Source organism: Capsicum annuum, chromosome 3 (assembly GCF_002878395.1).
Source record: "Capsicum annuum cultivar UCD-10X-F1 chromosome 3, UCD10Xv1.1, whole genome shotgun sequence".
NCBI classification, from domain to species: Eukaryota; Viridiplantae; Streptophyta; class Magnoliopsida; order Solanales; family Solanaceae; genus Capsicum; species Capsicum annuum.
This window is the reverse complement of record NC_061113.1, coordinates 231,785,646-231,797,559: the sequence shown is the minus strand read 5'-3', so window position 1 is coordinate 231,797,559 and position 11,914 is coordinate 231,785,646. Positions and strand designations below refer to the sequence as shown.

The window sequence follows — 11,914 nt, the reverse complement described above, 5'->3', positions numbered from 1 at the left end:
GTGTACTAATTAAAGAAACATTGTTAAGTATAATAATGCTTCATCCACACAAGATAAGGTACATCTTCTGTAAAAACCATTTAATTATATGCAACTTTTGAACTTTTGCCTTCTATTAGAATAAAAAAGTAGTGTGTCTGTATTAATAATATTGACAATTAGAATTAAAAAAGATAAAAGTAGAATTTTTCTTAATTCCAGTAAGTGTCAACACTTTAATCAACGTATGACGCTATCATTGTCACTATTATTTTTATTACTCTCTCAATGTCATATTCGATTTTATTATTATGTTCTTTTATGTTATTTTCTTTACTTCTTCTGATTTTTCTCTGCTATTTTTTCAAAATGACTTCTTCTCTATTTGAGCCAAACATCTATCAAAAATAACACCACCTTCCTCAGGCTGACTTGTCCATTATATTGCATATACTGATAATTGTTGTTGTTGTTAATTAAAGGAAAATACTTTTTAAGTACTTTGGATGTTAAAATCAATTTAACTAAAAAGACACTGCAATGATCAATCCTAAAAAAAGAAAAAAATCATCTCTAATATTGAAACAACCTTTTCACTACAATAGGGATTGAAGAAGAAAGATTACTGAAAATAATACCTTATATATATATATTAAGATCAAATGAAACAAAAAGATACTGCAATCAATTCTTGAAAAAACAAAAGAAAAATATCTAGGAATAAAATTAAGAGATTATTAATTAAATAGTTACTTACATCTGAGAGAACTGAAGGAAATGATCCAGAGGGCTTCTCAAAAGTATTTTGTCAGAACTTGCTTTCCCAGTTTTTGGCTAACTAATTAAGATCTCCTTGAATAATTAATAAAAAAAGAAGCATTATAAAATTCAACTGCGTTGAGTGAAAAGATAACTAAAAGCACGATTATAGTACTATTTTATTTTTTCACTATATAAGAGAGATTAGTTCATATGAGAGACAGTATAATTGCAAGAAATACGGCAAGCCATAAGCCATTAATTGATATTGTTAAGAGAATGTGTCATAACAACTACTACATAATTATACTCAAGAAATGTGCCATAATGTCAACATGCATGGAGGAAGAGGTGGAGAGCAGTTACAAATATTTACTCCTTACTAATACACATAGTTGAGGGAATAAATATATATATGTACAAAAAATAATTAGAAAGATAAAAATATCTAAAAGAACTGTTACATCACCTTCTTTATCTCGAGAATTATATGGTATAAATAGTGTATTTCGGTACAAGAATCTGTATACATGCAACACAGATTCTTCAAGTTGGGTTGTGGTGCAGTAGATGAGGCTGCTTCACCCTTAACCAGAGGTCGAGGGTTCGACCTTGGGTATGGAGAAAACTCTGTTGAGAGCGTTGCCACCTTAATGGACTTATTATGATCAAAAGAAAAAAATCATTCACTTCATAAAGCATAGAAAATACGTGCATGCAGAGATCATATCAATGATTAATCAATAAATGAGAAAAAAAATATAGTCTTAATTGACTATAATGAAGTGATAAACCTCGTATAAAAGACATTTATCATATACTTATTATTTGGAGTATTATAGCAGCATCACGAAAGAGATCAAATGCATCGAGTTGGGTCAGGGTACCTTAATTCGGGTTAGTTTGTAATCATAACTAAACCTAGTCTCGTTGACGTATAGAAGTTTTTTTAATTACGCACATAACAACTCAATAAAACTTACAATAAAAAAATTATATATATATCTACTTCTTGTGCTTTATAAATTTCAGCCAAAATACAATTTATATTATTATATAATGAATATGATCTATACGAGTTATATTGATCATATATTCATTAAAATTCTTTTTAGCCTAAGGGGGAATTGACTAAAAATGTCAAGATCACAGGTACTGATGAAAAAACGAGTTTATATTTTAGGGGAAAGAACATAAAAGTCACTCGGTGAAAATTAATCCCAATCAAATGGTCTTAAATTATTGAATTCTATATGCAAGTTCACCACCTCGTTCTTTTTGCTTGCTATTCTGTTTTATTTTACTCTATTTTTTTTGGCTAGATTTTTTTTCCTTTTTCTTTTTTGTTGTTGACTCTAAAATTTGCTCTTTTTAGTATCAATTAAAAATGTTTCTTCGAAATTTTTCTTCCAATCATGCGAAAAAAAGGTTTCAATACATACATACATACATACATATATATATATATATATATATATATATATATATATATATATATATATCGTTTTATATTAGTTACATATAAGTATGTATAGCGTGTTAGTTTTTTATGTATAGAAATAATCGTCATATATAATTAGAGAATTGTAACGTGTTGCCATATACATATATATACACATATAAAATATATATGTAAGTTGTATATTCGATTTTTGATTTATATAAAATATGTTAGTTTCTCTTTTATACACTACATGTAGGTATACAACAAGCTATCACGTATTTGTATATTAAACTGTATATTTTTGAAGTTCGTTTGTATAAATTATGTTTGTTCTTCTATTAGACATTAGGCATCTCAGTTTGATAATTTGTTGTTGTTATTTTGTATAAACTAAGTTTCAAGGATTCTCGCTCATAAGGGAGAGAAGTGGCGTTGTGAATGACTCGAATGTATTTTGTATATATCCAAATGTATATTCATATGAACGTCTATACAATAGATATATGTAAGTCTATGTATCTTTTTTTTTTTTTGTTAGTTACACACAAGTCCGTATACCATATTAAATATTTAATATATATATGCATACAATAACTATTTTATACAATTAGACAGTTGTCACATGTTGGTATATGCATGTGTGTAAGTTGCATAATCCATTTTTGATTTGTATAGAATATGTTGGTTCATATTTTATACATTACATGTAGGTATATAACTATCATGTGTTTGTATATAATTCAAAGGTATTTTGTATAAATTATATTTAGTCATAAAGTGAATTTGTTTGTATATTTCACATACATTTTGAATTTGTATACATTTGAATTTGTATATTTTATACATATAATCTGAATTTATATCTATTTTATATTTTTGAATTTGTATAAAATCGTATTTATCTTGAAGAGATGAGTTGTAAGTATTTGTATTTATATTTGAATGTTATATTCAGAGCTATTTTTCGTTTGTGTCAACTCTACATTTGTATTTCTATTCATAGCTAATTTTCGTAGACAAATAAATTAAATGTATAAATACATTGAAATTATATTTTAAATTCTAAAGTCATACAAAGAAAACGGAGGAATTCTAATTTGAATTCTAATTCTGTATTTCAAAAATTAAAAATAAGCTATAACAATTCATATAAAAAGAAAAAAAAAATAAAAGATTTTAAAAAAAAGATATGTTGGAGAGGATAAAGGAATTTAATCACTCTCTTTTTTTTTTATCTCTAAACCTAAATGAAATAATAATAAAATGTGTTAGTTAATATTTGTATATTAGAGTTCTTAAACATCTAGTTACTAACTAAAATCTATAAAACGTAATTACTAAAACTTAGATTAAGAAGTTAGTTAAGATGGATATAAGTTGACTATATGTGAAGTTTTGAAGGCTATTTTCTCATTTTGGTTATCTTAATATTTTTCTAATAGATTATTTTACTTAAATTTAAGAAAAATTATTTCCCCGGCCTTACAACCAAAGACCCTACTATGAATCTCAACTTAGGTCCCGAACTAAAACCGAACCTCGACCCCATTTTCATACTTGACTTTGACCCTAGTCTTTCACTTGGAACCTGACCCTAATACGAGCCTCAACTTGGGATCTTGACCTAGTGTATTAGTTCGAAATTCAAATCTAACCCTGATCTGACACTTGACTTTACCCTTGTCCCTAACCCCAATCCAATTTTCGACATGAGAAATGATCTTGAATCTTTGAGACTTAACTCCAAACCTCATTATCTGATTTGAGACTCGAAATTTAGACCCAATCTTGCTCCCTAATCTCAACCCGGGACCTTATTCTTGACCAAAGACACGACTCTCCACCTCGATTGAGGATCTGATTTTCGATCTTGACTTAAGTCCAGATATAAATAATAATATGAAATATTTCTTGCAAATTAATTATCAGACTAATGGAGTTCTATTCGGATATTGAATTCTAAAATTTATAGTATCTTTTACCCGACAAGTTTTGTCATCTCGAATTCTTAACACTTTTTGATTTGGTTTTGTATGAAAGATGAGAAATAACAATTATTCCCCTATGAAACAAACTCAATTATGTTAGTATTAGAGCTATTTTCAACCCACTCATATTTAACCCGAATCGCTCATTTGGCACCCGGAACATATAAATAGACGAAGTAGTGTATTGAACTCGTTCCAAACTTGTTGGAAACGCCATTGCGTTTGTGAGAAGAGAACTGCAAGGTTTAAGATGAGGGGTCGTTCATCGGAGACGAAGTTGTTGCAAGAACTGATCCTTTATGCGGCGAGCGCTGCTCTGAGTGGCCTAGTTTTGTATGTGGGGCTCCGACAACTTGACCCGAACCGACACGCCTCCAAAAAGGCAGCTATTCACCACAAAAAGGAACTTGCTAAACGCCTTGGTCGACCTATCATTCAAACCAACCCCTATGAGGTTGCTTTTCGCTCCTTTTCCCCTTTTCAATTCTCACCGTAAAGTTTACAGTCTCGCTTAGTTTTGTCGTAAATAACCAACTATGAGGGTCTTCGTGGAGTGGTAAGTAATCAGTGAGTCCACTTGGGTATGTAGTCTTTTTTTTTTTTTGTTACGGAGCACTTTAACCCCCAATGTGGGTGATTTGGGATTTAGTTGGATTCAATGGTGATACCGGACACCAGTTGGCAAATAAACAAAAAAGTGTAGTTTGTATGGTTTGGGCATATGAAGAGAAATGCATGAATGCTCATTTCCAGTAAGGAGGTGTGAGAGCCTAGTTATAGTGGAGGAGGGGTAGTTTTAGGCTGAAGAAGTCCAAGGTAATCAGACATGTCATGGGTCAAATGCGGCTTACTAAGGACATGACCCTAGATAGAGATATTGATGTCTAGGATAAGGTTAGAAGGTTAGTAGGTAGTCGAATGTTGTCTAGTTTCCTTATCAGTTTTGATATTAGTACCTTCCTAATATTTCATTCTAAGATCTTAGTAGTAGTTGTTGTTTCCTTTGCTTCAGCTCTTTGGTGTTATAGTATGCTTTACCTACTTGATGTTTTTTTATAGTATGCTTTACTTGAGGCGAGGGTCTATCAGAAACCGTCTTTCTATCTTCACAAGGTAGGGGTAAGGTCCGGTACGCACCACCCTCCCCTAGACCCCATTTTTGGGATTACGCTGGGTTTGTTCGTTGTTGTTGTACTTTTCTTTTTTGCTTTAGACTTCCCTATTATTGATCAGTGATCACTATGGTCTATTGTGTAGTATTGTTTAGAATGAAACAAGCACACTAGGTAGCTGAAATTGAAAATGCCAATTCTAATTGCCCGTGGAATGAAACAGTGTAAGCTTGTTTTTGCTCAACTTTTTTAAAAATTTTGATTTTATGTTTTAGACCTCGGTAAATTTTATTTTTCTTCTTTGTTTTCTGGGGGAGCTAATTATATTTTTAATAAAAGGATAGTGTGATTTTTTGGGCTCTTGGAGTGGTGGGGGGAATTGGCTTGTCATGAATGCATCTACTAATTCTGTTATGAAATGGAAAGAGCAATGCCATGGCGATGGCACTCACTAGAGAAAGGTTGTAAAAGCGGCACTAGTTCTTCCAATCATGATAAAATGTTAATAGAAAAGTTTTGAGTCTTCACGGTAAAATATGCTAGTTTTAATTAGTATTAAATTGAGTAGACCATCCTTTATTCAGTGAACAGTCTGTTGGTCAAGCAATAATCATGGCATTGTGCTTGCCAAACAGATAGATTGTGTTTATATGGAGGATAGTGTTTCCAATTATCGTCTAGTACTTGGGTGACTTAATTTCAAAGAAAACGTTTTCATCAATATGGGGAAGACTTTCCTCACTTAAGGGAGGAAGTCACTTTTCTTTAGGAATATCTCAACTCTTACTCTTATCACTTGCTTCCTTAAAAATCACTTGTTTTGACCAACAATTTGACACTGTTTCAGATTTTACTAGAACACTATTCCTTATCCTTTGTCTTCAATCTTGTACAATTACAACACAACATACCCAATGTGATTCCACAAGTGGTGTCTGGGATGGTAGAGAGGTTGTTTCCGATAGACATCTTGTAAGATTATCATATCTATATATTCAGTCAAACACGGAAAACTGATAGAAGTAATTTCCAACACCTTCCACGCAGAACAATTTCCTACATACCAAATGCACTAGAATCTAAGTTTCTAAAACTTGCACTGCTTACTTCATCCTCTGAAATCATTCTCTTTGTCACTCAGTTTGATTTACGATGATGGTAGTATTCTTTTTTTTTTTTCTGGGATCAAATCTGTGTGCTTTTTGATTGTGATCACTTTTCTAGTTGTTACTTGAGCTTTTGCCCCTTGAAATAATTTGGTTCACAAGGATGTTATGTGACTAATTGTAATCTACATGCTTTATTAATTTAGCATGCTATGATTACTTATTGGTGTGAATAATCTAAAGACATGCTTGTAACGTGCAGTCAAAGGCAATCATTTTCATATTGAATTATTTGATTCCCCTTGTGCTTTGTCAACAGGATGTAATTGCCTGTGATGTAATCAACCCTGATCATATAGATGTGAAATTTCATTCTGTTGGTGGATTGGAAGCTATTAAGGAAGCTCTATATGAATTGGTAATTCTTCCCTTGAGGAGGCCTGAACTCTTCTCTGGAAAGCTTCTCGGTCCTCAAAAAGGAGTGTTGCTCTATGGACCTCCTGGCACTGGAAAGACGATGCTTGCTAAAGCAATTGCAAAAGAGTCGGGTGCTGTTTTTATCAACATGAGAATATCAAATCTGATGAGCAAATGGTTTGGTGATGCCCAAAAAATGGGTGAGTTAGATATTGTCCTTAGTCTTTCATGATTCTCTCTCTGTGTTATCTTTCCTTGTGTATGTTTTTTGATTATTCAAATTTTTATAGCCCTTGTTTTACTTGTGAATTTTGTCTCAGTTGTAATTCAGGCTCGACAATCATTATTCCATCTTGTATAAAACATACAAGAGAACCTGTATTTTGCAACTTTATTATATTATTTTTTAGGGGATTAAAATTCATTATCAGAGGAGCTGCTTAGTTTTGGCCAGTCTTCAACGATTGTGTAGTTATCTTTCTTTATGCAATTATCTCATTCAAATAAAGTTCTCCAGGGATAAACAAAACATGATTTCAAGTCTCTCTTACTACGTTTTGATTACATTCTTTCCATAGTTATGTGCATAATAGAACGGATAAATCGTGCTCTGCAGTTTTAGATACTCTTTTTTAGTTGAAATGTTTTCTTTGTTCATAATATGATGTTTTGCTCATTCTGATTTTTTTGTTTTCCTCCAGATTATATGAATTCTTTTGTTAGAATTAAAAAAGAAACAAAGAGTATCATTCAAAATCGATTCCTTTTCTTTTTGGTCAGAACACAAAATAGTTTCTAGTGTATCTGACATTTGGCTACATGTTTTCTTGTTGCAATCAGTTATGTGTTTCAATTATGCTGCACAAATGTGATCTCATGATAATTCATGTGCAGTTCTTGAAATTTTGCTCTCCATAATATGAATATAGGTGGACTTCCATTCCATAGGCAGCCCTTTGCACTGAAACCAAGGAGCAAAAGTATAAGGTTTTTTTTTGTCTGACATGAGGTTTGATTCCGGTTTGAACATTGGTGGCGGGTGTTTATTGTCTTAATAACAAAATTGAGTTTGATGTGTTTAGGAGAAACTTTGACTATGCTATAAAAATAAATGCATAAGAATTTCACCGAGGTTGTGTAAAGTGTTGAAGGAGCAAAAATCATATTACAGTCTTAGATGTTCTAACTAGAATTCTTTTTGCAATTTCCCATGTTTCTGATTTGCATTAAGTTACTCAAAGAGTGGTTTATATAGGGTTAGTAATTCAACTTGATGATGTTAAGACTTCTCCATTGATTTGCGCTTCTATATTTTCTACAGTTGCTGCAGTGTTTAGTTTGGCGCATAAACTTCAGCCAGCAATTATATTCATTGACGAAGTGGATAGCTTTTTGGGTGAGCGCAAGACTACTGACAATGATACGTTGACAAGCATGAAGACTGAGTTCATGGCTTTATGGGATGGTTTTAGCACAAATCGTAGGTGTACTCCTTAATGAGATGATTCTTTTTTACTAGCTTTTATCACCGTCACATGTGTTGCAGCATTTCCCCAAGAAATTTTGCAATTTGAGATGGTTGCCGTTTATCTAGTTAACGTGATCTAGTAAGGAAGTTCTGGTGTCTTTATTTACTGTGGTTATGCTTATGTAGAAAATGCACGGGTTATGGTACTTGCTGCCACTAATCGGCCATCTGAGCTTGATGAAGCAATTCTTCGCCGCCTTCCTCAGGCCTTCGAGATTGGAATGCCCGACAACAGAGAGAGATCTCAGATTTTGAAGGTGATCCTGAGGGGCGAGAAGGTAGAAGATAACATTGACTATGACCGGATTGCTAGTCTGTGTGATGGATACACTGGTTCTGATCTTCTTGAGCTATGTAAAAAAGCTGTCTACTTTCCTATCCGCGACTTGCTTAATGATGAGAAGAGCGGAAAGCGAACTGCTGTTAGTATTGTACTCTTTTTGTCAAATTTCTATTTGAAGTTATACTCTCCTTCAGAAAAAGTTGTTAAGTGATAGTTACCGACACAAATGTAGTTTTAAAGACTTTGCCTTATCCGATAATGCATATAGGAAAAAAAAGGATAGATAGTGAAGATAAGATAAAGTACTACATTTTGGGCTACAAGGAACATGAACTGCTTCAACCTCCTCCAAAGCTTTAACATGTCCGTACACCTGCAGATAACGTTGCTTTCTTCCTTGAACCTCCTCAGGTGTCTCCTCCGTGACTGAACCATTAAATCTCCATTATACATGCTATCCCTTTTTGAATTTTCTGTATATCAATAGGTTTAGGAGTCCGATTCAAGTATGTAACCGGCAAAAAAAAAAAAAAAAAAGGGCAGCCCGGTGCACTAAAGCTACCCTATGCGCGGTGTCCGAGGAAGGGCCCCACTACAAGTGGTGTATCGTACGCAGCCTTGCCTTGCATTTCTGCCAGAGACTGTTTCCAAGGCTTGAACCCGTGACCTCCTGGTCACATGGCAGCAACTTTACCAGTTACTCCAAGGCTCCCCTTCAACTATGTAACAGGCACCATAAGGGAAAAAAATATAGAAACAGAAGGACCTGTCAAGGATATTTTTGTTTCTTCTTATTTTCTTTCTAAAGGAACTCTGCAACTGCGATATAGTTATTGCTAGACATGGTGTTAATAGAGCTAAGCTGTTAAGCTATTGAATTAGAATAACGAGGTAACTTAGGGACATTTGCAATTTATCTGGGGTTAAGCTGGGTCTAAGTATCCTTATTTATCTTTAAGCAGGAGCCGAGGCCACTGTCAGAATTGGATTTGGAAAAGGTTTTAGCTACATCGAAAAAGACAAAGGTTGCTGCGAGAGAATACAGCAGATTAAGTTCAAGCCATTCAGATTCAGATTCCTCCCCTGTACAGGTTTCAATTAACCAGCTTTCTAAGCTTGTGGTTTCCCGAATTCTTAATCTCAACTTAGATAACCAGGATTCTTAATTGGTTATAGGATTTTCTATAAATTATCAGTTTGTGGATGCCACAGAATTCTTTTTAACCAATGTAGTTCAGCTATCAACTTGTAGAAGTATTGCATAGTTTGGAAGTAGAATTGCTTGCTTTTCACGATGTGGTAACTTGCTTGGTGGTCAGAACTTACATGCATATATGGGAATTTGAATTTTTTGTTCTTGATACAAAGGAGAAGATATACATCTTATCTCCAGTTGAACTGAACTTTCCTATAATTTGAAATAGTATTCGACTTTAATTGGGATATTTATGCAGCAGGGTATTGACAGTGTATCCTTTGCCATAATGTCCATAACTGCTTACTGTCTAGTGTATCCTAATTAATCAAAATGGCAGCAAGTTATCTTAGGGGTCGTTTGGTGTGAGGTATAAGGGATAAATAGTTTCGGAATAAAATAGACTATTTTATCCCATATTTTATTTTTGTTTGGTGAGAGGTTTGTCCGTACCGGAATTATTTATCTCATCATTTACACCATAGTGATGAATAAGCTATCCCATATACATAATGGAATAACTAATTTCGAAATTAATTATTCCGAGATAACTCTTTCCCAATCATTGATGAATGCTATAGGGGTGATGGGCACTGGGCAGTGAATAGTCTTTTATCATTTTGGCAGGCTACACGTTTTTTATCAGGGTGATATATCAATTATTTTATCATGCACTTGCTATCTTCTGCTAGTATTACGTAACTAGGCTCATCAAAACTTGGACAGATAGAAATATTTACTTTAATTATTTATCTTGCCTTAATTTGAATGTGAATACCAAATGTTAATTGATTTTTATCCACTTCATTGACACTGGAATCTTACCCTACATAGAGGGTGTGTTTTGTATGGAGGAAAACATTTTTCATTTTTCCTGCCGGGTATGTTGTTGTTTTTCAATTTTCTTGTGTTTGATGCTAAGTTCCTTAAAAATGTGAAAAATGACTTCCATAATGAAAGTAGTAAAAATAAGTTGCATCAGTCACATTCCAAGTTTATTGTCTCGTGCCCATCCACTCAATCCGCACAAACCCCCGCCACCCCTGAACCCCCCACTCTTCATCCAACCCCGTAATATTTTCTTATTTACTTGTCAAATACTAGAAAATAAACGAGAAATCCGCCGCTTGTTTTTTTAAGAAAACATTTTTTGGGAAATCATTTTTGGTAGAAAATATTTTCCTGCCTACCTAACACACCGAGAATCTACATTCTTGTAAAATCTTGGCCTAAATTCGGGCAGCTAACTGTGACTGTAGATACACATAAAAGGAAGTTCAAAGAAGAGAAACTAATTAATGAGCTTAGTATATTTGTTTAAGACGGTAGGGACCAAATTCTGCTGAAATTAGGTTGGTAGTATTATTTATGGTAGCAATTAATGTTTGATTCAAAATGTCAAAAGAAGTGTCAGCATGGGATGCGCTCCCTTTTTTGCCCTTGTGCCTTGTGATGTCCTTTTGGATTTTGCCTCTTTAGTTTTGGGAGGACTTGGTTGCTTTTGGGACCCTGTGACAGTCATGTACAAATGCAAATGATTATAATTGCAGGGCACTACCCCAACAATTATATGGCTGGACAGAATACTTTAACACTACACACCAAACCAATTGATCTGAGTAATACGTAACCAAAATAACGAATCTTATTTAGTACTTGCAATGATGTACGTCCACACCTTTTATGTTTTTCCATTTCCATATTTTGTGTTATTACTATTTGTGTCATCATTTAGAAATTAATCAATAAATTGATAATGTTGGACCGAAACTTCCTAGGATTGGTTAGACTCCAAGATGCCGACAGACATTTTGCGGGAAGCAATTGAACTTGTTACTTATTCTTTTTGTGGTTGGTATACAAAATAAAAGGCTTAATTCATCAATATATTGTTAAACTTGTTTGAGATTTTAGTAGGACACCTCAACTCATTCCTAAAACGTATGTATAGCATCAATCTACATGAATACTTTTGGAGATGTGGGGTTGGGGTAGGAGTGTGATGGGGCTGGTAGGACACAATTAATATGAAAAAATGTTACTTATATTTTTTATATTAGAAACTTGTTTTTCTTATCCGTAAACAATTTATTTTCTAAAACA

The 11,914-nt window shown here is 33.4% G+C and overlaps 1 protein-coding gene across 1 annotated transcript; it reads left to right on the top strand.

The window, feature by feature from the left end:
- The first annotated feature begins 4,099 nt into the window (after positions 1 to 4,099).
- On the top strand, positions 4,100 to 9,911 carry LOC107863066 (outer mitochondrial transmembrane helix translocase). Its single transcript, XM_016708821.2, has 5 exons — positions 4,100 to 4,624; positions 6,708 to 7,005; positions 8,127 to 8,285; positions 8,460 to 8,755; positions 9,579 to 9,911. The coding sequence occupies exons 1-5, from the start codon at positions 4,421 to 4,423 to the stop codon at positions 9,780 to 9,782; spliced, it is 1,161 nt and encodes a 386-aa protein (XP_016564307.1). The 5' UTR covers positions 4,100 to 4,420; the 3' UTR covers positions 9,783 to 9,911.
- The last annotated feature ends 2,003 nt before the right edge of the window (positions 9,912 to 11,914 follow it).

Excerpts from the sequence above, each read along its gene's own strand:
- LOC107863066 (XM_016708821.2), top strand. The coding sequence starts at position 4,421 with ATGAGGGGTCGTTCATCGGAGACGAAGTTGTTGCAAGAACTGATCCTT. Across the intron at positions 4,625-6,707 it reads TTCAAACCAACCCCTATGAG|GATGTAATTGCCTGTGATGT; the intron begins GTTGCTTTTCGC and ends CTTTGTCAACAG. Across the intron at positions 8,756-9,578 it reads AGAGCGGAAAGCGAACTGCT|GAGCCGAGGCCACTGTCAGA; the intron begins GTTAGTATTGTA and ends ATCTTTAAGCAG.